At 40.4% G+C, this 25,314-nt stretch overlaps 1 protein-coding gene across 2 annotated transcripts in view; it reads left to right on the plus strand.

Annotated features, from left to right (window-relative positions):
- Positions 1-25,314, plus strand: part of ttc7b (tetratricopeptide repeat domain 7B) — a 355,708-nt gene that overhangs the window by 177,259 nt on the left and 153,135 nt on the right. For both annotated transcript variants that reach the window (XM_043696948.1, XM_043696949.1), the window contains exons 12-15: positions 13,507-13,624; positions 16,898-16,955; positions 21,460-21,532; positions 23,746-23,906. In XM_043696948.1, coding sequence (XP_043552883.1) covers positions 13,507-13,624; positions 16,898-16,955; positions 21,460-21,532; positions 23,746-23,906 — 410 coding nt within the window. The remainder of the gene's footprint in view (positions 1-13,506; positions 13,625-16,897; positions 16,956-21,459; positions 21,533-23,745; positions 23,907-25,314) is intronic.

The following is a 25,314-nucleotide window of genomic DNA, read 5'->3' on the forward strand; positions in this document are numbered from 1 at the left end:
TAATGGTCAATGATGTTTACACGTCTTTGTAATTGCCTTCCAATTTATTTCTGCATATCCTCCCCACTAGTTGGTGGCATGTTGATCATACCAAATAATGTCATTTCACCCATTTTATTAATAACTCCAGCTTAGGGAAGGCACGGTGGCTCAGTGGTTAGTACTGCTGCCTGACAACACCAGGGACCCAGGTTTGATTCCACCCTCAGGCAACTGTCTGTGTCTAGTTTGCACATTCTCCCAGTGGGTTTCTTCCAGGTACTTTGGAAATCTATTGTCCTTAACCTGGTCTGGCTCCCATGTGGTTGACATGCAGTGTGGTTCACTCTGATCTATTCTGTCAATTAGCATAATAGGCTTCTCAGTTCAAGATGGACAAGAAAGATATGCCTTACCAGTGACACACACATCCCATGAACGATTCAAATATCTTCGTTCTGAATGGTGTGTTATTATGACTCTGAATGATGGATTGTTGTAGGTCACAACAGTTTATATCTAAGATGGACAAAATTAGCAAAGTGGACCAGAGGTTGGTATTTTCTGCATTAATACATTGCTCATTGTATCTGTAATAGTAAAATTAATCATTACTTAATTAGTTTCTCTTCTAAGTTAAGGCTGTTGAGAATGGTATAGGTGAAAGTTAATGCACTGAAATATTCATGAGCTGCTGAATAAAACACCTGACTGATGTTATAATTGGTTATGCATCCTTTAATTTATGATAATAAATGACTTCTGTCTCGTGTCATTTACAGCAACAATGTAATTACCTCTTGGGACTAAGGGAACAGCTCTAATGTTTCAAGTGATAATTTCAACTTTTCAGTTACAAGCAGCAGCTTCCCCTCCCTCATTAATTTTTGGCTTACTCTCTTACTTGACTGACTGAGTTGACATCACTCTTAATCTGAGTCAGAAGGTTGAAGGTTCAAGTTCTCTTCTGGAATCCTGAACAGATATTCCAGGCAGGTATCCCAGTGCATGGAGTGCTGCGCTATCGTGAGGTGCCGTTCTTCAGCTGAAATATTAGATAGATTTTGTCTGTCTGTTCAAGATCATGATCATAAGTGGAGAGTTGGGAGTTCTCCTGACAATGTGGTCACCTTCACTAACATAACCAACTATTCATACTATTAGTGACTTGCTACAAACAAGTTGGCTAACACAATCAACCATCAGGAGGAGAAAGTGAGGTCTGCAGATGCTGGAGATCAGAGATGGAAATGTGTTGCTGGAAAAGCGCAGCAGGTCAGGCAGCATCCAGGGAACAGGAGAATCGACTGAAGAAGGGCTAATGCCCGAAACGTCGATTCTCCTGTTCCCTAGATGCTGCCTGACCTGCTGCGCTTTTCCAGCAACACATTACAATCAACCATCACAAAAGTTCACTGTCAGCATAACATTTTTAGGTTATTTGGAGAGGCATGATAAATGAACAAATCAAGGGAAGAATTAGCAAGGAATGTTCAAACCTGTAATTAAACAGTACAAAAATAAATGTTAAAAGTTTAAATGTTTATCTGTGTGACATTGAAAGCATCAGGGTACATTTGAGCTCAGCAGGAATTGTCTGTGCACTTTTAACTTTTCCAAGGTTGAGTTATACCCTCATCAAAGGGTTTGGAACAATACTGCCTAAATTCATACACAAGTAGAATTGATATAAGAACATAAGTATTTGTTTGACATATGTTCTTAAGAAGTTATTAAAATTTATAATAAAGAACAGTAATCAGGCACTTTCAGTAGCTTAGCTAATCAGAAAGAATCAATAGTAAATCACCATCAATTGATATAAGAACTAGGATCAAGAGTAGGCCATTTGGCTCCTCGAGCCTGCTCTGCCATTCAGTAAAATCATGAATGATCTTTTCGTAGACTCAGCTCCGCTTACCCACCCTCTCAACGTAACCCTTAATTCCTTCATTGTTCAAAAATACATCTACCTCAGCTTTAAAAACATTTTCTGAAGTAGTGTCAACTACGTCACTGGGCAGGAAATTCCATTGATCATAATCATAAAAATGACATACTGAAGACCTTGTTATGGTATCATTGAGCACTCTAGTATGTTACTGAGAAGCCAGTATGTAACTAGCAAGGAATACAGAGTATTTTGTTGGATAATTAACTTTATGGATAATCGAATGCCTGATAATACAGTTCAGCCAAGCACTGGAACTTTGCAATGTTGTCCAGATATTCTGATATTCGGATAATCGAGGTTACTCTGTATTTGAATTTTATAGGTCATGAAATTTACTAAACTGTTTTGGGTCTACTACATACGGCTATGATGTTTATAAAACTAAACATGCAAAGAATATCAATATTAATACAAGACATTTTTTACAATAAAATTTGAAGGAAAATATAATCATGCCTAAAGAAGACCTTTGAAACAGCAGTGAGCAATCGTGTAAATAAAAAGAAGAGGTAATGGTAGACATGTTGTTTAATTATTTGATATCAGTCTTCACAATGGAGGAAGAGGGAAATATAATTGAAATTCTAGAGAAATTAGCAAGGATTCTAACTTAATACTGTTAATGAAAGCAAGAGAACAGTATTAAAAAGAAAATCAATGACATGAAAGACTTTTAAATCCCTGGGTTTGATTTTTCTCACCCAGGTTTTAAAGGAAGTAGATGAAAAATTCCAAGGGATGTAGCCATAATCTTCCAAACCTGCCTTAACTGTAGAATTTTCTTTTAGATATATGCCATAATTTGAAACAAGTGAGAAAAAGAAATGAGGAAAGTAGAGATCTGTTCATCGGACATATGTTCTTGATAACTTATTAAAACTTATAATAAAGAACAGTAACTGAGCATTCTCAGTAATTTCAGCTCATCAGAAAAAATCAATAGTAAATCGCCATCATGGTGAAGGTAGCAGTTACTGTCTAATTGTGCATTCAGTTGGAGGGAGAGTAGAATGGATCCAAACGAGTATTTTAAAGTAAAATACAATCAGTTTATGAAGACATGAAAATACCGTGCTAAAATGATTTAGCAAAATAGATTTAGGTTCAATAGCAATCCTGCCAGACATTTAAGGTATCATTAATGGAATAATTATATTCCATGAGAAAGAAGAATTCCAAAGTGGGGGTAAACTAATAAAAGCATGTAATTATGCCAGGGTTGAAGGTTGGAAACTATACAAAAGACAGCAAAAAATTATTAAGGCAGGAAACAGAGTATAAGGTAAATTAGTCAGAAATATGAAAGCAGGTAGTAAACTTTCCATAGACTTTTTAAAGAAGAAATTAGTTAAGGAAGTGAATATTGGTTCTTTAGAAAGTGAATCTGGGAAATTAATGATTGCAAATAACCAACCGACTCCCACAGCTACCTGGACTACACCTCCTCCCATCCTGCCCCCTGTAAAAACGCTATCCCATTCTCCCCTCAGAGATCACTAGATAGCAGAAAATCCCTTTAATACTTCAAAGTACTCTTTTGGTATGATCCTAGATATTGAATATTGTTAGATATTATTACTGGAGCGAATCATAGATTTACATTTAAATAGTTCCCATTTCTGTCTTTGTTCACTCCTTTCCTCAGCAATATTTTGTGTTTGATTTTGTCTACTTTCTGTGGTTTTATTTACCCTAATGAAGAAGAGCATATCTTCTCAACATCACAACTATTGATCTCACCCTGCTTGGCTGTTGTATGGAACCCCCTACGTGTTAACCCCTTAAAGCCAAATACATAACAATATTGTCAAATTTGATGGAATTTTAATGCATTTACTTTAGGGGAAATTTGGCATGTTAATATGCTGCAGTTTTTCTTATCTGCGATGTTTTGTGTTATGTTGCTGAAAATATTACTGATGAAATACTTAGCAGTTGTAGTAAAATCATGCGTATACTTAGGATGAAGAAGATTATGAGTACCACATATGCTTGGTCCAGTTCTTGTTGGATTCATTTGGATATCAAAGTTGAAACTTTATTGCTGGAACAGCACAGCAGGTCAGGCAGCATCCAGGGAACAGGAGATTCGACGTTTCGGGCACAGGCCCTTCTTCAGGAATGAGCAGAGAGTGTTCAGCAGGAGAAGATAAAAGGTAGGGAGGAGGGACTTGGAGGAGGGGCGTTGGAAATGTGATAGGTGGAAAGAGCTCCATCCTACTCCGACCTATCACCCTCACCTTGACCTCTTTCCACCTATCACATTTCCAACGCCCCTCCTCCAAGTCCCTCCTCCCTACCTTTTATCTTCTCCTGCTGAACACTCTCTGCTCATTCCTGAAGAAGGGCCTGTGCCCGAAACGTCGAATCTCCTGTTCCCTGGATGCTGCCTGACCTGCTGTGCTGTTCCAGCAATAAAGTTTCAACTTTGATCTCCAGCATCTGCAGACCTCACTTTCTCCTCATAGATCAATTAAACAAAGAATTTGCATCTGTCTTCCCTATAGAGAATACAGTAACATCTGAGAAATAGCTGTGAATCTGGAAGTTGCAGGAAGGGAGAAACTCGAGAAAATTACAATCACCGAGGAAGTGATACTGAGTAAATTTTAAATTACATTACATTACAGTATAGAAACAGGCCCTTCGGCCCAACAAGTCCACACCGACCCGACGAAGCGCAACCCACCCATACCCCTACATTTACCCCTTACCTAACACTACGGGCAATTTAACATGGCCAATTCACCTGAGCTGCACATCTTTGGACTGGGAGGAAACCGGAGCACCCGGAGGAAACCCACGCAGACACGGGGAGAACGTGCAAACTCCACACAGACAGTCGCCTGAGGTGGGAATTGAACCCGGGTCTCTGGCAGTGCTAACCACTGTGCCACCGTGCCGCCCACTAAATTGCTGGAGCTGTGGCCTGACAGGTCACTGGGTCTCAATGGATTTTAACCAAAGGGTCTTAAAAGAAATGGTTAGTGAGATAGTTGATGCATTGGTTTTCATTTTCTAAATTCTCTTTATTTGGAGAAGATTCCATTAGATTGGAAAGTAGTGAGTATAACACTCTTATTCAGAAAGGGAGGTAGACGTAAGGCCGAATGCTGCCGAATCTGTTATAGGGAAGGTGTTATAGGAGAACACTGCAAGTTATATCAGGCAGAGTCACCAAGGTTTTGCAAAAGGGAAGACATGTTAACCAATTTATTAGAGTTCTTTGGGGAAGTAACATTTGCTAAAGATAAAGGGAAACCAATCAGTCTATTATGCTTAGATGTTTAGAAAGTATTTAATCAAGTGTCATATCAAAAGTTATCGTAGAAAATAAAAGCTTATGGGGTGGAAGGTGACATAATAGCATGGTAGGATGTTAATGAAGTGGCATGTTACTGGATGAAAGATTCCAGAGGCTAGTGCTCTGGGAACATGGGTTCATAATCCTCTGTGTCTGCTGGTAAAATTTAATTCTATTTATTTAGTCTGGAATTTGTGACGATTAAACTAAAAGGACAGGGACCTGAAGGTTAGCTCAGGATGGAAGGAAGTAAGCTGATAAAATGAAAAAAAAATTTGGCTTGTGAAATTAGAAGGCATGCAAAACAAAGGGGAGCATCAACGAGTCTTAGAATGTGGAATAATATTGAAGAGACAAAGCTAATGGCACCATACTGACTGAACACAGTATGTGTAACATGATTTGAAGGAAGAAATATAATGGTGTATGGGCCGTGGCATTAATTAGATTAGAGAAGGCATTTAGCATGGATGATGCAGTAATCATGGGTGATTTAAACTACATATTGACTGGGTAGACTAAGTGAGCACTGATGTTGTGGAGAATGAGTTTCTGGAGTGTGAGAGGAATGGTTTTCTGGTGTTGTGTAATGGAAAGCAGTAATTAATAATCTTAACCTTTTTTTAAACAAAAAAAGTTGTAAGTGTGAATGACTATAAGCTGGTGGAATTCTGCATTATGTTTGATCGTGAGATAGTTTAATCTAAAGCCAGGCTATTAAACTTGAATAAAAGAAAATTATGAAGTGGTGAAGGGAACATTGGATGAGATGGATTAGGGTGCCATATTAAAAGGTATAACAATACATATGCTATAGATAATCATTAAGGAATTAGTACATAGCTTACAACAATTATACAGTCTCAAGACTCAAAAATCAAAATAAGTCAGTCAACCATAGCTAGCAAAATAAGTTAAGGATTGTACAAGATTTTAAATATGCTCATAAAATTGTCAGAAATAGTAATACAGCTGAGGAATGGAAGGATTTTTTGATGCACCAAAAGATGATGAAACTGTTAAAACAAGTGAGAAATGAGATATGAATATCAATAGCAAAGCACTTAAAAGTGGACTGTAAAAGCTTCAACATGCACATAAAAATGAAGTGTTTCGCTAAAACAAATCTGGGTCCAGTGCAGAGTTGAAAAACATTTTAATAGGGAATAAAGAAATGACAGAAAAGCTAAGTGATTACTTTGCATCAGTGTTGACTGAAAAAAACACAAACAACCACCCAAAATTAGTATCTAGTGATCATGTAGAATGAGGAATTGAGGGAAAATTGCTATTAGTACGAAGAACGTGTTGGAGAGTTTAATACGACTGAATGTTGATATGCCTGTCGGATGAATGTGCACTCTAATGTTCTTAGCAGCTGCATGAGCCTCCAATGCCCATGCATGGCAGTGACTTCCAGAATCAGTGCCGATTTCGGCATGGTGCTCCAACACAACTGCACAGCTTAAAGGGAACATTGTTCTCTATCCCAGGGTGTTGAAAGAAATAGCAATGGTGTTGATAGATACAGTGATGATCATCTTCAAATATTTGTAAATTCAAGGGAAACAAATGTTATCGCATTACTTTAAAGACAGGGAAATAGAAACCTATTTGTGTTGCATCAGTAGGAGGGAAAGCACTAGAATCTATTACAAGGGTTATGATAAATTTACACTTGGATAATCATTCAGATTGGGAATGGTCAGTGTGGATTTGTGAGTGGTAGAGTGTGTTTGGAAAGCCTGTTGGTACTGTTAGAATTGATAAAGGGGAGTGAGTGGACTTTGTATATATGGATTTTAGGCGGGCAATTATTAAAGTCCCCCCCCACAAAAGGTTGGTTAACAAAATTTAATGCATGGAATAAGAGGTAATGTACTGATGTGGATTAAGGATTGGCTAATAGGCAGATGACAGAATAGAAATAAATAGATTTCTCTCATATTGGCAAACTGGGGTACTTCAAGTATCATTCTTGGACATGCATAGCATCTATCAATGATTTGAATGAGAGGATGAAATATATTATTTCAAAGTTTGCAGAATTCATGAAAATAAATGCGAATGTGAGGAAGATATAAAGCAGCTTCAAGAGATTTTAGCAGTCAACTTTTACAGTCGACAAGAACATGGCAAATGGAAAATTATGTGAAAATTGTGAGGTTTAACTTCTTTGCTGGAAAGAACAGATGTGCTCAGTGTTGGGAACGCTTATACTTATGTGCATTGGAATATAAACCTATTGGGACATTGGAATATAAACCTAGGTTGAGAAGGACTTGTCATGTGATTTCTTGGAACTGATAAGTCAAAATGTTAAAGGAAATTTTAAACAAGTAATTTTGGAAAGCAATGTCCAGCAATGTTGTTCAGCAGACAGACCAGGAAAACCCCAATGGATCTATACTGCCATCACCCAGCAACAGCCTCTGAGCAGAATTACTAAGTCTTTTTCCCAGACCATGCCTCAAGGCTGTGAACATATGCTGGAGAAGTTTTTACGGTCAAGCAGTACTGTCTCTCAGTAAGAGTCAAAGCTTGGACCCAAAAGAAGTGCCATACCAATCTCTCTCAGTGAAATAGTTTGAAAAGAAAGCTAATAAACTTTCAGAAAAAAGAATTCTGAATTGTTTCTCAGCTGAATCTGAAATCTGTTCTAAAGCTTTTCCAAGAATCTTTGACTGTCAGCAATCAGATCTCATGAACAGGAATTCAAAGGAACCCGACTTTGTCAACTGAATTTGCCCCTTTATCTAAGAGCTATTGCTTTTATTCCTTTTTTGTTGAGTTTTTTTTCGCCTACCCATAATAATAACACTGTGGTCATGTATGTCTGTTTTCCTGTCTGTGTGCAAAGGGGTGTGTGTTTGGGATTGAGGGATATAATTTAGTTTGCATAATAGTTTTGTTAATAACCAGTTTTCTACTTTACTGAAGAATACTTTTACCTCTCATAAATGTGTTTTTTTTTAGTTTATTGAAAAGCCTGGTAGAAGTCTCTTTTTGTTCTAGATGGTACATACCACTAATAGTAAGCATCTGTGGTGGGGGAGTGGATGATTGTGGGTGTGGCCCCAATCAAGTGACTGCTTTATCCTGGATGGTGTAAGGAGTAGTAAGGTGAAACAACTTGACTAATAATTGAATAAGGCATCTACACTTTTGGTGTGGCTCGTGGAATAATGGGGCTTGATTTCCAGCTCACTCTTCCCACTGGAGTTGTAACAAGATTATTCCATAAATGGTAAAATGTTCGAGGCTGTAGATGTGTAAAGAGATTGGGTGTCTGCATCAGTAAGTCACTGAAGAAAGCAGGTGCAGTAGGCAATCAGAAAGGTGAATGGTATGCCAGAATATAGACATTACTGGCTATGCCAGCATTTTACCCATCCTTAATTGCTTAGAAGGCAATTAAGAGTCAAAGATATTGTTGATCTGGAGTCATTATGGGTCAGATTGGGTAAGGGTGATAAATTTCTTTCCCTAAAGAACAAAGATCAGTCAGATGCATTTATGCAGCAATCAACATCAATTGCTATTAGCGTAGCTTTTCATTCCAGAATTTAACTGAATTTGAATTTCACCATCTGCTGGTTTCTCCAGAACATTAGCCTGGGGTTCTGCCTAATTCATATGTTTTGTGTGCAGTTTACAATAGGGAAGTTATGTCTAATAAATCTAACTTAACTTTTGAGGAAGTAAGTCTTCTACCATTGACCATTGGGAGAAGACCATAGAGACATTGGATAATGATATCACACAAGGATTTGTGCTGGGACCTCAACTATCAATTATATTTATCAATGATTTAGATTTTTTTAATTTAACCTATTTTTCTAATGATTCTGTTCAGAGATGTTATTACACAGCCATGGAACAGGTGGGACTTGAACCCAGGCCTTCTGGTCCAGGGGTAGGGACATTACCACTGTGCCACAAGCGGGTCTGATATCAATGAGTTAGATAACATGAACACAAATTGGAAACTGAAATAGACCATTCGACCCCCACAAGAAAATTGTGCCTAATTTATTGTGTTTTGAATACCACAGTCCAATATATCCTTATAAATCTTTGATTCTCTCATCTAATAGGTTTGCCATTGGCACAAAGATTGGTGACATTGTATGTAGTGTAATGGAGCCATAAATTTGCAAAGCTACATTGATGAATGAACTGGTAAAACTAGCAGAGGACTTTCTGTACATTTAAGTGAAAAATTATTCATCTTGTTCATAAATCTTTACACTGAATGAGGACATAAACTTAAAATCAAAGGCAGGCCATTCAGGAGAGAGGTTAGAAAATGTTCAGCACCATTCACAACTCCTCAAATACTGAAACAGTCTCTGTTCAAATGAAGGAGAAAGTGAGGTCTGCAGATGCTGGAGATCAGAGCTGGAAATGTGTTGCTGGAAAAGCGCAGCAGGTCAGGTAGCATCCAGGGAACAGGAGAATCGATGTTAGAAGGGCTTATGCCCGAAACGTCGATTCTCCTGTTCCCTGGATGCTGCCTGACCTGCTGCGCTTTTCCAGCAATACATTTCCAGCTCTGTTCAAATGAAGCAAGACCTGAACAAAATTCATGTTTGGGTTGAAACTTGGCAAATAACATTCACGCCATACAAATGCCAGGCAATGATCATTTCTAAGAAGAGAAATTCTGACTGTATACATTGACGTTCAGTGATATTTCAATGACTGGATCCCCCCACTATCAACTTCCTAAGATTTACTGTTGACCAGAAACTGGACCAACCATATAAATACAGTGACTACAAGAGGAGGTTAAAGGCTAGGAGTCCTGTAATAAGCAACTCATCCCTTGGTTCCCAAAGTCTGTCCACCATCTACAAGGGACAAATCAAGAGCATAGTGGGATGCTTTCTCCTTTCCTGGATAGATGCAGCTCTATCAGCATTCAAGAAGCTTGATACCATCCAGGACAAAGTAGCCACCTGATTTGGGGCCACATCCACAATTATCCACTCCACCACTGATGCTTACTATTCGTGGTATGTACCATCTGCCTCTTGCAAAATTTCACCAAAGGTCCTTCACCAGCATTTCCAAGCCAACAACAGCTTCCATCGAGAAGGACAAGGGCAGCAGATACATGAGAACACTATCACTGCAATTTTCTTTCCAAGCTATTCAGCATTCTGATTTGGAACAATCCAATGACACTGAATCAAGACATAAAACTTCCCTGGCATGGTGGGTCTCCCTACAGCACATGGACTGCATTGGTTCAAGAAGACAGATTACCACCTTCTCAAGGGCAGCTAGGGGCAGGGAATGCACCCACATCCAATGGGGGAATTAAAAAAAACACTTGTTCCTTCAAAGCATTATAGATATGTGGAACTCTCCCATAAATTCAGATTTAAATTCATTGAGATCACATCTCTACCATCGGGGAGAAGGTACAGAAGCCTGAACACGTGCACCAGCCAGTTTCACAACAGTTTCTATCCTACTGTTGTTAGCATACTGAATGGACTCTCAAACTCTTAGCATGTGATCTCAATGAATTTAAATCTGAGATGAACAGTTTCTTAAACAAAAACAGAAATTGCTAGAGAAACTTGGCCAGTCTAGCACGATCTTGGAAAGAAACAGAGTTAGCATTTCGAGTCCAGTGATCCTTCAGTGTTCTGAAGAAGGGTCACTGGACTCTAAACATTAATTGTTTCTTTCTCCACAGATGCCGTCAGACCTGCTGAGCTTCTGACAATTTCTGTTTTTCAGTTTCAGATTTCCAGTATCTGCAGTTCTTTATTTTATTTTAGTTTTAATGGTGTCTTTTTAGCCAAGGTTATCAAATGATCTAGAGCCAAGTCATGTGAATAGAAGCAGAATATACACATCAGCCATTATCTCATTGAATTGTGTTAAGGGCTCAAGGGGCTGAATAGCTGGGCAATGATGAAGGGCTTTTGCCTGAAATGTTGATTTTCCTCGGATGCTGCCTGACCGGCTGTGCTTTTCCAGCACCACACTAATCTAGAGCTGAACAGCTGTCAATGATTCTAAAGCTAAGTGCTTCAAATCTTAGATTATTGAGAGATTATCATGAGAAATACTAATGCTCTATAGAACCTTCCTGCAAATAATTTGAGTTAGAATTTTCTAAGTCGGAAGATTGAGTTTCAAGTTCCATTCCAGAGACTTGCGTGCAATGCCATCTTTAATTGTTGTTTGTGGGTCTTGGCTAGATGGAAATTGAATTGAATTTATTGTCACGTGTACTGAGGCACAGTGAAAAGCTTTGTCTTGCGAGCAATACAGGCTGATCACAGAGTTAGGTAGCATAGATAAATAAATAATAAGTAAACAGCAGCAAAAACAAAAGCACAGGTACAGGCGAATGCTAAGAGTTTGAGAGTCCATTCAGTATTCTAACAACAGTAGGATAGAAACTGTTGTGAAACTGGCTGGTGCATATATTCAGGCTTCTGTACCTTCTCCCTGATGGTAGAGGTTGTCGAAAAGCATTGCCAGGGTGGGATGGATCTTTGAGAATGCTGGCGTCCTTTCCTTGACAGCGGGTCTGGTAGATGGTTTCTATAGATGGGAAGTTGGCCTTTGTGATTGTCTGGGCTGAGTTCACCTCTCTCTGAAACCGTCTCCGATCTTGAATGGTACAGTTGCCATACCAGGTGGTGATACATCCAGACATAAGGCTCTCGATGACGCACCTATAAAAGTTGGCAAGGGTATTCGCAGTCTGATGTGTTTCCTGACTTAAAACAGTGGCTGTACTTAAAAAGCACTTAATTTGCTGTAAAGTGCTTTGGGGCATCCTGAAAAGCAGTGAGGCATGGTGTGAATACAAGTTTTTCTTTAATTAATACGTTCCTAGACTCCCTTATAAATATTAATAGGAACTTCATGCAGTTACTACTTACACAACTATCCCGTAAATAGCAATGTGAGAAAGAACTGATATTTTTCTTACCTTGGTTGAAGGATGAATGTTGTAGAAATATTGTGAACTTGACAAGGAGCTAGGTTGCTGGAAGGGGGTTTAAATGGCAGGTGACATTTAATGCAGAGAAGTGTGAAATAATTCAATTCAGTAGAAAGAATACAGAGACGCTATAAAACAAAAGGGTGCAATTCTGAAAGAGATGCAAGAGCAAAGGGACCGGAATGTACTTGTGCTTAAATCATTAATGTTGATATGTTGGGTTGATACAGCAGATAATAGACAAAAAGCTCTTAGACTTTTGATGAAGGAGCAGTGCTCCAAAAGCTAGTACTTCCAAATGAACCTGTTGGACTGTAACCTGGTATTGTGTGATTTTTAACTTGTTTGCATAGGCATAGAGTACAAAATGGAACCCGTGTCAAATTTGTACAAAACACTAGTTTGGCCTCAACTGACACATTTAGTTCCAACCTTTGCATCATTCTTTAGGAAGAATATGAAGACCTTAAAGAATGTGCTTCAGTTACATAAAGGTAAAGTTACTATAATCCTATCGGACCATAGGCTGCTTTCTGTTTAGCGGCTGGAATTGGTTAACTTGAGGTGACCACACCTCAGGTGAAGGGAGAGATTGGGAAGGAGAGTACTTTATGGTGATCTCAGCCCAGTGTTGGAATTGTACCAACGTTGTTGCAAATTGCAAATTAGCTGTCCAATCAATTGAGCTAATTGACCCAATTCAGTGAAAGTAGTTGAGAGCCACCGTGCCGCCCACTTTATGGTGATCTCAGCCCAGTGTTGGAATTGTACCAACGTTGTTGGTGTTATCTGCATTGCAAATTAGCTGTCCAATCAATTGAGCTAATTGACCCAATTCAGTGAAAGTAGTTGAGACTGTTTTCTTCAGGTTAGTTTAAAGGAGGTCCAACGGAGGTGTTCAAAATCATGAGTCTGAAGAGGGTGGGGAGAAACTATTCCATTGGCAGAAGGATCTAAGACCAGAGTGAATACTTTAAGGTTTTTGGCAAAAGAAACAATAAAGACATGAAAGCAAAAATTGTTTGTGATCTGAATGCAATGTATGATGGAAGCAGACTTGATCACTGTATTTGAATCATTATCCATAAAGAAGGTATATCCAGCATCATGGGGAAACATCAGTGATACAAGATGAATTTCTCCTTCAGAGAACTAGCACAGGCATGTCAGGCCAAATGTAACCATTCTATGTTTTCTGGGAATGTGGATTCAGAAACCAGCAGCTACTTTGCCCTTTTTTTGTCATAATCATTGTTTTTTAACATGATCTCTGTTTTTGTTTTTCTTTTCCAGTTAGAAGAGGGTGAGCAGTTTGCTAAGATGGTAACAGAGATGAATGAAAAAGAACCTGAGTTTCGGGCCAAAGGTTTCTTAGCACTTGGCTTAACCTACAGTCTCCAGGCCACAGATGGTAAGGGCATCATATAAAGTCACAAAACTTGGCAGCATGGCCTTATGATTTATACAGTGCGATGTAGTCCTCCCTGTATTCTCATGGAGAAATTAGGAATAATTACTTTTGCTCCTCTAACTTGTCTTTTTTTCCTAGAGCTGCATAGCTCCTTATCTTCCTGCCTTTTTCCTACTAAGCATTCGACATCTAAATCTGGTGCCAGTTAACCTCAGCTTTGTTAGACTCTGTGGTATCCTGCACAGTCACCTTGAATTCTTAATTCAGGAATGTGCCAGGCTTACCGTGTCGTTTCAAACCATTTACAAGCAAAATACTGCCAATGATGAAAATCTAAAATAAAAACAAAGTTCTGGAGTAACTCAGTGGGTCTGGCAGTATCTGTAGCAAGAGAAGCAGAGTTAATCTTTCGACCTGGTTGAGTCGTCTTTGGAACTGAAAGAGGCTGGAAAATAATGGTTTATGTGCTGTTGAGCAGGAAGAGAAATGAGTGGAACAGATGGTGAGGGCATCCACAGCAAAGCACAAGTGGAAAGCTAAAGTTATTAAAGGTAGATATAGATGCAAACTGATATTATTGATAGGTGTGAATAGTTGAAAATAGGTCACCTTTGCTGAGAGCAAATCTATGCCATCAAGATATCTGATGGAGGATAATAAAAATGGAGGATTGTGTTCATGCCCTAAAGTTCTTGAATGCAGTGTTGAGCCCCGAAAGCTAAAAGTATCGAATCAAAAGTAAGATGGTGTCCTCTAGCATGCATTAGGTTTCACTGGAACACTGCAGGGTAAAAACGTTTCATTTTCCAGTCCTCTTCAGCTCCATAGAAGAGTCATTGAGCTTGAAGTATTAATACTGTTTCTCTGGCTGTAGATCTTGCTAAACTTGCTGAGTTTCTCCAGCAGTTTGTGTTGATGTCTTAAATCGGTTTGGGGCAAGAAGAAAGGATATCAATTGGATCTTTCCTAGTTCATGCACAAATTTTTAATACAACACCTCAGTTGCATCCTCAAATTATCTCAAATTGGCAGGACACAAACAGGAAGCTATTCAGGGCATTGAGTCTATGCCAATTCTGTCAGAGGACAATTCAGTCAGTCCCACACCCCTGATCTTTCACCAAGTCCTAAATTATTTATCTACATAATTTAACAATTCAATTCCTTTTTGGAAACTATGATTACATTTTGGAACCTTAAGTATTAACTATAATTATTCACAGCTTAGATCACAGGGCAGAGTGCTTCATAAGTTTGCAAATGACACAAAGATTGTCAGCATTTTAACATTATAGAAGGAAGCATAAAATTCCAAAGAGATGTAAATAAAGTGAATCAAGAAGGCTATGCCAAATGGATTTCAATATTTTTGAGTGTGGGAAATACGTTCTAAATGATGGAAAGCTAGAAAGTGTAGAGGTCAAAAAGTAATTAGGGGTCTGTGTACATAGATCAGTAAAATATCATGATCAAATACAAAACTCATGAAAAAGACTAATAGAATGCTGGTTAGTATATCCAGAGAACTGCAAACAGAACGGGTTGGAACGTTTGTGATGCTTACTTTACAAACACCTAAAGTGCCATGTTCAGCTCTGGGCACCACACCTCAGGGAAGGACACATTGGTCTTGGATAGCATGCTATATGGACTCACCAGAATGACACCTGGCTCTCACTGTTAAATTCAATGCATTAAATACAGAAACTGAGCTTGTAGTCTTTGCAATTTCAACCATGATGGAACGATTTGATTTAAATTTTCAAAATACTAAGGAGACCATAGGCTATATAACTGGGGAAACTGTAACTGGAAGACATGGTTTTAAAAATAGAGCCAAGTCTTTTGGAGAATAAAAGTAGGAAACACTCTGCATACAAAGCTATCTTCCACAAATGGAAGTTGATTATTTTGTTGAAAAACTGAGGTAGAAAGATTTCTATGAAGCAAAGGTACTAAGTGATTTGAAGCAAAGGTGAATATATAGCATCATGATCTTCTTTAATTGTGGAGCAGGCTCAAGGAGCTAATTTGTGTTTTCCTGTTTCTATGAATTGGTATTTACAATTCTATTGAGCAGTGAATCCTGAAGAAAGTGGTTCTTCTGCCAATCACCTTTGATTAACAATGCTTTAGCCATCAGAAACAATGTCTCCTTACTTACTCTATACTCTTAAATTTATATGCTTCTATTAAAGCTCCTCTTAGTCCTAGTTTCTCTAGTCTATCCATATAACTGGAATCACTTGTGAAATTGACTATCAAAGGTCAGCATGGGACCCCAGTCATATTCCAAGCTAGGCAGGGCTGCCTGTGTTTTGTCAATATTTGTAATGTTCCATTCATGTGATGTGTTGAACCTCCACAGGCTTCCTTTTTCAAGCTGTCCTTTATTATTAGCAACCGCCTTGTTACCTCATGCGGTTGTCCCAACAGGTACTGATCTTGCGCTCCCATTCTCTCTCTAGTCTCATACAGATTTTGACTATTCTCAGTTTTAAAGTCATAAGCCTCGCTGAATCTGGTGGACTTGAACATTGCAGTTCCCATGCTTTGCCTCCATGCCCTGGAAACTCATTAAAAGCCATGTTGTACGCGATGAAAGTACAAGTACATTTTGTGGTCCCAGTTGGGAGCTACCAACCCTGGTTGCATGTATCACAGGAGGATATGATTGCATTATCTCCCACCTAAAATCACTCCACAGTCCAGCCTACTCAATATGTTTGTGACCGTGGCCTTCCCCACGTCAATCGAAAAATAAACAATTTCTTCATTACTTGATTGAATCATTATTGACTCTGCTAAACAGCCTTTCTTCCACCCCTCCCCCATCTCCAATTTCTTTATATGTCCCTCCACAGTTGCCCATAATAGTGTCCAGGAATCCTGGCGATGTTGGAACAATTCAAGGCTGCTACCTGCCCAACCCAACCAGTGAAAGTGTAGTAAATGTTTTCTCACCTGTAATATTCCAGTCCATCTTGTCTATTTTAGACCCCAGCTTTATCACTAGATGTTTACCTGCTGAGTCTTTGATTAACAGAATATAGAAGCAAAGTATTGTGGGTGCTGGAAACCTGAAGTAAAACAGGAAATGCTCGAACTGGCAGGATCTATCAAGAGAAAAGCAGTTACCATTTCAGGTCTGTGACCTTTCATCAGACATGAGGCTGCCAGATCTGCTGAGTGTTTGCTGCATTTTCTGATTTGATATTTCAATTCCTGGTCTGTGCTCACGTTATTAACAAGTCATTGATTTTTTTTTTAAAGCTACATTGAGAGGAATGCAAGAGGACCTCCAGAAAAAAGCACTTCGAGCATTTCAGAGGTGTGTGTTTAAAAAAAACAAAGTAAATAAACACCTTTGAAAAATGTAATATATAATTCTTACGGTTACCATGACAACTAAAATGGATGAGATATTTTGCTTGCAAGCTTTAATTGCACACAACACCTCTCTGAGTGCTCCAGTGGAGAGTTTCTGACTACGAAGTAAGTGCTAGCAACTTTTAGCCTATTTTTAGGATTAATGGGAGCATATATTTGTGTAGGTGTCTGATAGTCATCACTTACGGCAAAAGGAGTGTCACCAGAACATGGAGGTAAAGCAGTGGGAATGAATTGTGAGCATTAAAGTTCTTTTTCGGGTGTCTCTCTGCTCACCCATGGGAGAGATGTTAGCACTGAGAAAACAGAACAGTCTTCTTTGAGATGCAGTCAGCTGCAGAGTAAAGTAACTTGCTCAAGTTATTTGTTGCATTCTCAGAAGACCATGGCATACTGCTTATAAATGTTACATCACTTGACTGTGGCTCTCCCACCATATTGAATTTGAGAGTGATGTCCCGAACTGCAAAAGTCTTAAATAAAGCCAATTACAGAGGTGTCAAGTACATTGGAAAATTGGATTAAAAGATATGGAGGTAAATACTTGAAGAAATATTTCATAATTCTGAACAAATAGGCATTCCAATGAGAAATAAAACATCCACAGAAAAATTGATCCCTCTGTGGCCAACCAAAGCAGTTAAAGGATATTTTTCGATATTAAAAAAATGGCTTATAATGATGCCAAGATGATTAAAAAGCATGAGGATTATGAAAGTTTTGGAAGCTATCATATGATGACCAAAAGTGTATTAAGCTGAAAATGTGTTGCTAGAAAAGCGCAGCAGGTCAGGCAGCATCCAAGGAGCAGGAGAATCGACGTTTCAGGCATGAGCCTTTCTTCAGGAATTCCTGCAACACATTTTCAGCATCTGCAGTCCTCACTTTCTCCTCAAAAAGTGTATTAAGGGCAAGTAAGTGAATATGAGAGTAACAAGAACAGACATTGCTGGAAAAACTCAGCAGGTCTGGCAGCATCTGTGAAGAGAATCAGTTAACGTTTTGGGCCCAGTGACCATTCCTCATAACTTGGCAGATGTGGCTACTGCAGATGCTGGAGATTAGAATCAAGATTAGAGTGGTGCTGGAAAAGCACAGCAGGTCAGGCAGCATCTGAGGAGCAGGAAAATCGACAAAGGCCCTTTATCAGGAATGAGGCTGGGAGCCTCGGGGGTGGAGAGATAAATGGGAGGGGGGTGGGCCTGGGGAGAAGGTAGCTGAGAGTGCAATAGGTGGATGGAGGTGGGGGTAAAGGTGATAGGTCAGAGAGGAGGGTGGAGCAGATGGATGGAAAGGAAGATTGACAGATGAGACAGGTCATGAGAACAGTGCTGAGCTGGAAGGCTGGAACTGGAGGGAGGGGAAATGAGAAAACTGGTGAGGTCCATGTTGATGCCTTGGGGTTAAAGGGTCCCAAGGCGGAAGATGAGACATTCTTCCTTCAGGCGTTGGGAGGTAAGGGAGTGGCGATGGAGGAAGCCCAGCACCTGCATGTCCTCGGTAGAGTGGGAAGGGGAGTTGAAATGTTCGGCCACAGGTTGGTGGGTTTGATTGGTGTGGGTGTCCAGGAGATGTTCTCTGAAGCGCTCTACGAGAAGGCGTCCAGTCTCGCCAGTGTAGATGAGACCGCATCGGGAGCAGCAGATACAGTAAATGATACGTGTGGAAGTGCAGGTGAAACTTTGATGAATGTGGAATGCTCCTTTGGGGCCTTGGATGGAGGTGAGGAGGGAGGTGGGTAGGTGTGGGCGCAGGCTTTGCAATTCCTGCGGTGGCAGAGGAGGGTGGGTTGTTAGGGGGCCTTCCCAACTTCCCACCTATCCACTCCACCCTCCTCTCCGACCTATCACCTTTACCCCACCTCCTCCTACCGCCCCCTTGACCATGACATCACCCCCCAACACCAAACCATCATCTCCCAGACCGTACACAACCTGATCACCTCAGGGGATCTCCCACCCACAGCTTCCAACCTCATAGTTTGGGAACCCTGCATCGCCCGGTTCTACCTCCTACCCAAGGTCCACAAGCCTGACTACCTCGGCCGACCAATCGTCTCAGTCTGCTCCTGCCCCACTGAATTCATCTTCACCTACCTCGATACTGTCCTATTCCTCCCTGGTTCAGGAATTCTCCACATGCATTCGGGACACCACTCACCTCCTCCACCTCCTCCAAGACTTCCGTTTCCCCGGCCCCTGATACCTCATCTTACCTTGGACATCCAATCCTCTACACCTCCATCTACCTTGGCCAGGGCCTGCAAGCCCTCCATTTCTTCGTCTCCTGACATCCCCACCAGTACCCTTCCACTGACACTCTCATTCTTTTGGTTGAACTGGTCCTCACCAATTTCTCCTCCAAATCCTCCCACTTCCTTGAAATGAAAGGGGTAGCCATGGGCACCCGTATGGACCCCAGCTATGCCTCTCTCTTTGTTGGCTATGTAGAACAGTCCATCTTCCAGAGTTACACTGGCACCATTCCCCATCTCTTCCTCCGCTACATTGATGACTGCATTGGCACCACCTTGTGCTCCCATAAAGAGGTTGTACAGTTCATCAACTCCACCCGACCTTAAAGTCACCTGGACCATCTCTGACACTTCCTTCCCCATTCTGGACCTCTCCATCTCCATCAACGATGACTCACTTAACACTGACATTTTCTACAAACCCATCAACTCCTACAGCTACCTGGATTACACCTTCTCCCACCTTACCTCCTGCAAAAATGCCATCCCGTATTTCCAATTCCTCCACCTCAGCAGCACCTGCTCCCAGGAGGACCAGTTCCACCACAGCATACACTAGATGGCCTTCCTCTTTCAAGGCGGAACTTCCCCTCCCATGTGGTTGAAGATGCCCTCCAATGCATCTCATCATGTCCCGCACCTCTGCCCTCAAACTCCACCCCTCTAACCGCAACAAGGACAGAACTCCCCTGGTCCTCACCTGCCACCCCACCAACTTCTGCATAGATCGCATTATTTGCCGACATTTCTGCCACCTACAAATGCACCCCACCACCAGGGATATATTTCCCTCCCCACCCCTATCTACTTTCGTAAAGACCGTTCCCTCCACAACTACGTGGTCAGGTCCACGCCCCCTAACAACCCACCATCCTCTCCTGGCACCTTCCCCTGCCACCGCAGGAATTGCAAAACCTGCGCCCACACCTCCCCCCTCACCATTATCCAAGGCCCCAAAGGAGCCTTCCACGTCCATCAAAGTTTCACCTGCTCTTCCTTATAACTTGCGCCATTCTGACAAAAGGTCACCGGACCTGTTACGTTAATTCTGATTTCTCTTCACAGATGCTGCCAGACCTGCTGAGCTTTTCCAGCAATTTTTGTATTTGGTTCTGATTTAAAGCATCTGCAGTTCTTTCAGTTTTTGTTTAGAATGTGAGAGTAAACTAGTAAGAATAATAAAAGCAAATTTTAAGAGCTACATGTATGTGAAATAGTCGAGAGTGATGACAGTAAATGCCAATCTCGTGGAGTCTGAGACAGGATAAATTATAATAGGAATAAAGAAATGGCAGAGATGATAAACAAATATTTTATTCGTTAACAGTATAAATCACAAAAATTGCTACAGGTTCGGAAAACTTACAAGTACTGTTAGAAATAAAGAAACTGGACCCTGGCCTTGCCAGGAATTCCATGTACAGCACTGACAATGCCATTTTGTGTTAGCAGAACTTCTGTTTTCTATCCAGTCATCTGCCTCAATAAATATGGTCCCAAGTGTCACAACTCACTGATGTAGCACACTGGAAATCAGACCCTGCTATCCCCTAAAGAAAACAGAAATTGTTGGAAAAGCTCATTTGTGGACAGAAATCTGAGTCAGTGTTTCGGGACGAGTGTCCCTTCCTGCTATCCCGTGTTCAACAGAGACTTTGAAAAGGATGGGCCTGTACCTTTAGATTTCAGAAACTGAAATTAGTTTGTTCAAGCATCATCGGTCTGAGAAGGCTTTTCAGCATAATGGTGAAAGAATGTTTCCTCCCACTGGTCAGCCGAGAGCTAGGAAACATTAACAAATGACAAAGGAGTCTGCCATTTTAAACTCAGATGAGGAGAAATTTCTTCTTCAAAGGATTGTGGGCATTATGATTCTCAGACACAGAGAGCTGTGAAATCTTAGTTGAGTATATTCAAAGCTGAGAATGCCCTGGTTTTGAACTCTCTAGGGAAACGTGTGATTATAAGGGTTAAGTCGAATTGAAATTGAAGATGAAATGTGATCTTCCTGACTGGTGGCGTAGGCTCTACGGCTTGCCCCTGCACCTATTTATGTTATTTTGTTAAGAAAACACCAGCAGGAAAATAATTTTGTCTGCTGTAGAGTATTTCCTCTTTAAATTGATTTTCTAAGACAAAAGCAAGTCTTTAAACACTCATTGTTGCCTTTTCTGTCACTTTGGCACCCCAGAGCTCATGGGTTATGTCCAACTGATCACCAGGCTGCTTTCTACCTGGCTCTTCAGCTTGCCATATCAAGGCAGGTGAGTACTTGACTTCGCACCTTGGTTTCTTTAACATGTTCAGTGATTTGCCACTTTCTTTAACAGTTTGAGATGAGGTTATTCAAGGAGTATAGGGGGTAGAGTCGTAAAGAGGGCGAGAAATGAGGCAAACAATTCAGAGATGATGAGTTCTAATCCCACTGTGGCATGCTGTGACCTTGCTTTTAATAAATTACTGATTTGTGGTCAGGAACAATTTCAAGATTGTTGCATTGATTTAGTTACAAAAAGCTCACTGGTTCATTAGGAAAGGGAAACGACCACCCTTGCCTAGCCAAAACTACACACCTTTAGTGGTGAGTGACCATAATATGGGAGCATTTACATTGTGTATGAAAGTAAAGTAGTTGAATCTGAACCCAGGGATGTTAAATTTGAACGAAAGAAATGCTGAAGGTATAAAGGACAAATTGTGATGATTTAGAAATATACCTTTAAAAAGTATGTAGACAGCGAATTTAAAGCATTGCAACATTTTTCCATTCCTTTAAGGCACAAAATCCCAAAGATTAGTGTACACAGCTCCCTAACTTAGCAGTTTTTTTTAGATCGAAGTTGACAGAAAGTACAGAAACTAGGCCTGTGCTTAAGAAAAATTACTTTTATTGCAAATAAATAGATTTTAGCTACAGGTAAAGAATTATGAACAATCAACTTATAATTCTACCAGTTAAAATGCTAACCCTTTTATTAAACTCCCCCTACAAACATACAGTCACAAAGAAATTATGGGCAGAGGAAAAGACTGTGGAGCAGTTTGGTAGTCCCTCTCCTTTTAGATTATCAGGATTTGCTGCTCCCTGCTCTTCCTTCTCTAAGTACTTCCACTTGCATGCAAGATTGACAGAGTAACTGATTCACAATTGTAAAGTCTCTGACTCCCATATCATTCCACAATCAAAATTTCCAGACTAAAAAAGTACAGTGTTTATACTAGACAACAACAGACTTCTGAATGCCAATGACAGAAAGGGATATGGAGTTAGTGAGGGAAAAAGACATCAAAGAGGAAGATCAGCCATGATCATCATGAATGATCGAACAGGCTCGGTGGGCTGAATAGCCTACTCCAATTGTGTGTTCCTGTGACTCCAACACAAGTGATCACTCCTTTCTGTAAACTGTGCAGTAACCCAGAAGTTAAAAAATTGAAAAGTAATGCCTGTTTCAATTATTGGTATACAACAAAAAAAATCAGGGAATGTTGAGTGTCATCATTTTTGAAATTTCATTAATTTGATGTGAGCGTTACTGCTAAGGGCAATATTTATTACTAATCCCTCCTTGGGAAGATGGTGGCCTGCCACATTTTGAAGTCCACATGATATACCTTAGCCCTCGTGGTTTTATATAACTGGATAACTTGTGACGTCATTGTAGGGCAGATAAGAGTCAACCACTTTGCTGTGGATGTACAGTCCCAAGTAAGACAAATGGGTAAGGATGGCCGATCTTTTCTCTAATGGAAATGGTAAACCACTTGGGTTTTTCTGATAGATTGATAATTAGGTGACATCGTTAATAAATGTGTAATTCTCATCTTGATTTATTTGATCAGTTAATTTTAAGTTCCACTGTTGCCATGGTAACATTTGAACTCCTGTTTCTAGATTATCAGACTAGGCTCTGGACTTCTAGTCCAGAAATGTAACCACTATACTATCATAACCAACTATACTATCATAACCAACTTGGTTGCCTCTTAACGATCCACTTTCCAGGGCAGTTAGGGACTGACGTTTGTAGCGATCGAATGTTTCGCATTCCTGATCTTTCTGCTACTCAGCCAAACGCACTGCTGTCACCATCAGGGAAAGTTTCAAGAGGTCTCCAGTAAAGCAGTAGCAGTCATGACTTTGATTTTGAGAAAATTAAGAACCGTATTCTGAAAAAATAGGCCATCAATTGAATGTGTATTCCACAGAACTTTAAACGGTTTTCTTCAGTTTAAAGTGGGGAGGGCAGTATGGTTAGCTCTGACCCGCTTATAGGTATCATTGGTTTCAATTTTTCATCTGACTTGTTTCCACAAATTCATGTTTTCTGATCACAGGAATCAAGTGATTCAATGTTTGCAAATCATGGAATGAGACTGAAAACAGCTGTAAATTGAGCACAATACTTTCACAGGATTTCACTGTGCTCCAGACTTGTTGCCTTATTTACTGTGTAACGCTGTGTATTGCTTTCAGATCCCAGAAGCACTGGGTTATGTTCGACAAGCTTTGCAACTGCAGGGAGATGATGTGAACTCCTTGCACCTACTGGCATTGCTTCTTTCAGCGCAGAAGCACTATCATGATGCTGTAAACATTATCGACATGGCACTGAGTGAATATCCTGAACACTTTGTGTGAGTACCTAACCCTTTTGGTTCTTTGATTTGATTTATTATTGTCACGTACCTAGGTACAGTGAAATGCTAATGGGGAATCAATAAGGTTTACTTCAGCATAGGTCACTGAAGCAAAGAGTATTCTGTGAGGCTGAAACAGTGTATTTAAACTTGGTCTTCATGTTTGACACAGAGCTGATAACATAACAAAAACAGAAATTGCTGGAGAACCTCAGCAACTCTGACAGCATCTGTGGAGAGAAAGCAGATTTGATGTTTTGGTCCAGTGACCCTTCTTCAGAACTAGTAGACGGTAGGATAAGGTGAGGTTGTTGATTTGCTCGCTGAGCTGGTGAGTTTATTTGCCAGCATTTCATCACCATTCTAGATAGCACCATCAGTGAGCCTCCGGTGAAGTGTTGGTGTTCTGTCCCGCTTGCTATTTATCTGTCTGGGTCTGCTGGGATTGGTGATGTCATTTACAGTTTTGTTTTTGGTTCTGTTTCTTAGTGGTTGGTAAATGGGATTCAAATCTATATGTGTGTTAATGGAGTTCCAGATTGAGTGCTAGGAATTCCCGTGTATGTCTCTGTTTGGCTTGTCCTCGAATAATTAGGAGACCCAGTCAAAATGGCGACCTTCATTGTCTGTGTGAAGTCATACAAGTGATAGCTGATCATGTCTCTTGGTATCTAGTTGGTGTTCGCGTAAGCTGGTGGCTACTTTCCTTCCTAATTGCCCTATATAGTGTTTTTGGCAGGCTTTACACGGTATTTTGAACATAATGTTGGTCCTGTTGATTGTGGGTGTAGGATCCTTTATACTTGTTAGAAGTTGTCATAGTCAAAAAGTGTGGTGCTGGAAAGGCCTAGCAGGTTAGGCAGCATCCAAGGAGCAGGAGAGATATAAGACCATAAGACATAGGAGTGGAAGCAAGGCCATTTGGCCCATCAGGTCCACTCTGCCATTTAATCATGGCTGATTGGCTTTTCAATTCCACTTGCCCGCACTCTCCGTGTAGCCTTTAATTCCTTGTGAGATCAAGAATTTATCAATCTCTGATTTGAAGGCACCCAACGTCCTGGCCTCCACTGCGTTCCGTGGCAATGAATTCCACAGGCCCACAACTTTCTGGTAAAAGAAATGTCTCCTCATTTCCATTCTAAATTGACCCCTCTAATTTTAAGGCTATGCCCACGGATCCTAGTCTCCCTGCCTAACAGAAACAACTTCCCAGCATCCACCCTTTGTAAGCCATGCATCATAGAGTCATGGAGATGTACAGCATGGAAACAGACCCTTCAGTCCAACCCGTCCATGCCGACCAGATATCCCAACCCAATCTAGTCCCACCTGCCAGCACCCGGCCCATATCCCTCCAAACCCTTCCTATTCATATACCCATCCAAATGCCTCTTAAATGTTG

Source organism: Chiloscyllium plagiosum, chromosome 10 (assembly GCF_004010195.1).
Source record: "Chiloscyllium plagiosum isolate BGI_BamShark_2017 chromosome 10, ASM401019v2, whole genome shotgun sequence".
NCBI lineage: Eukaryota > Metazoa > Chordata > Chondrichthyes > Orectolobiformes > Hemiscylliidae > Chiloscyllium > Chiloscyllium plagiosum.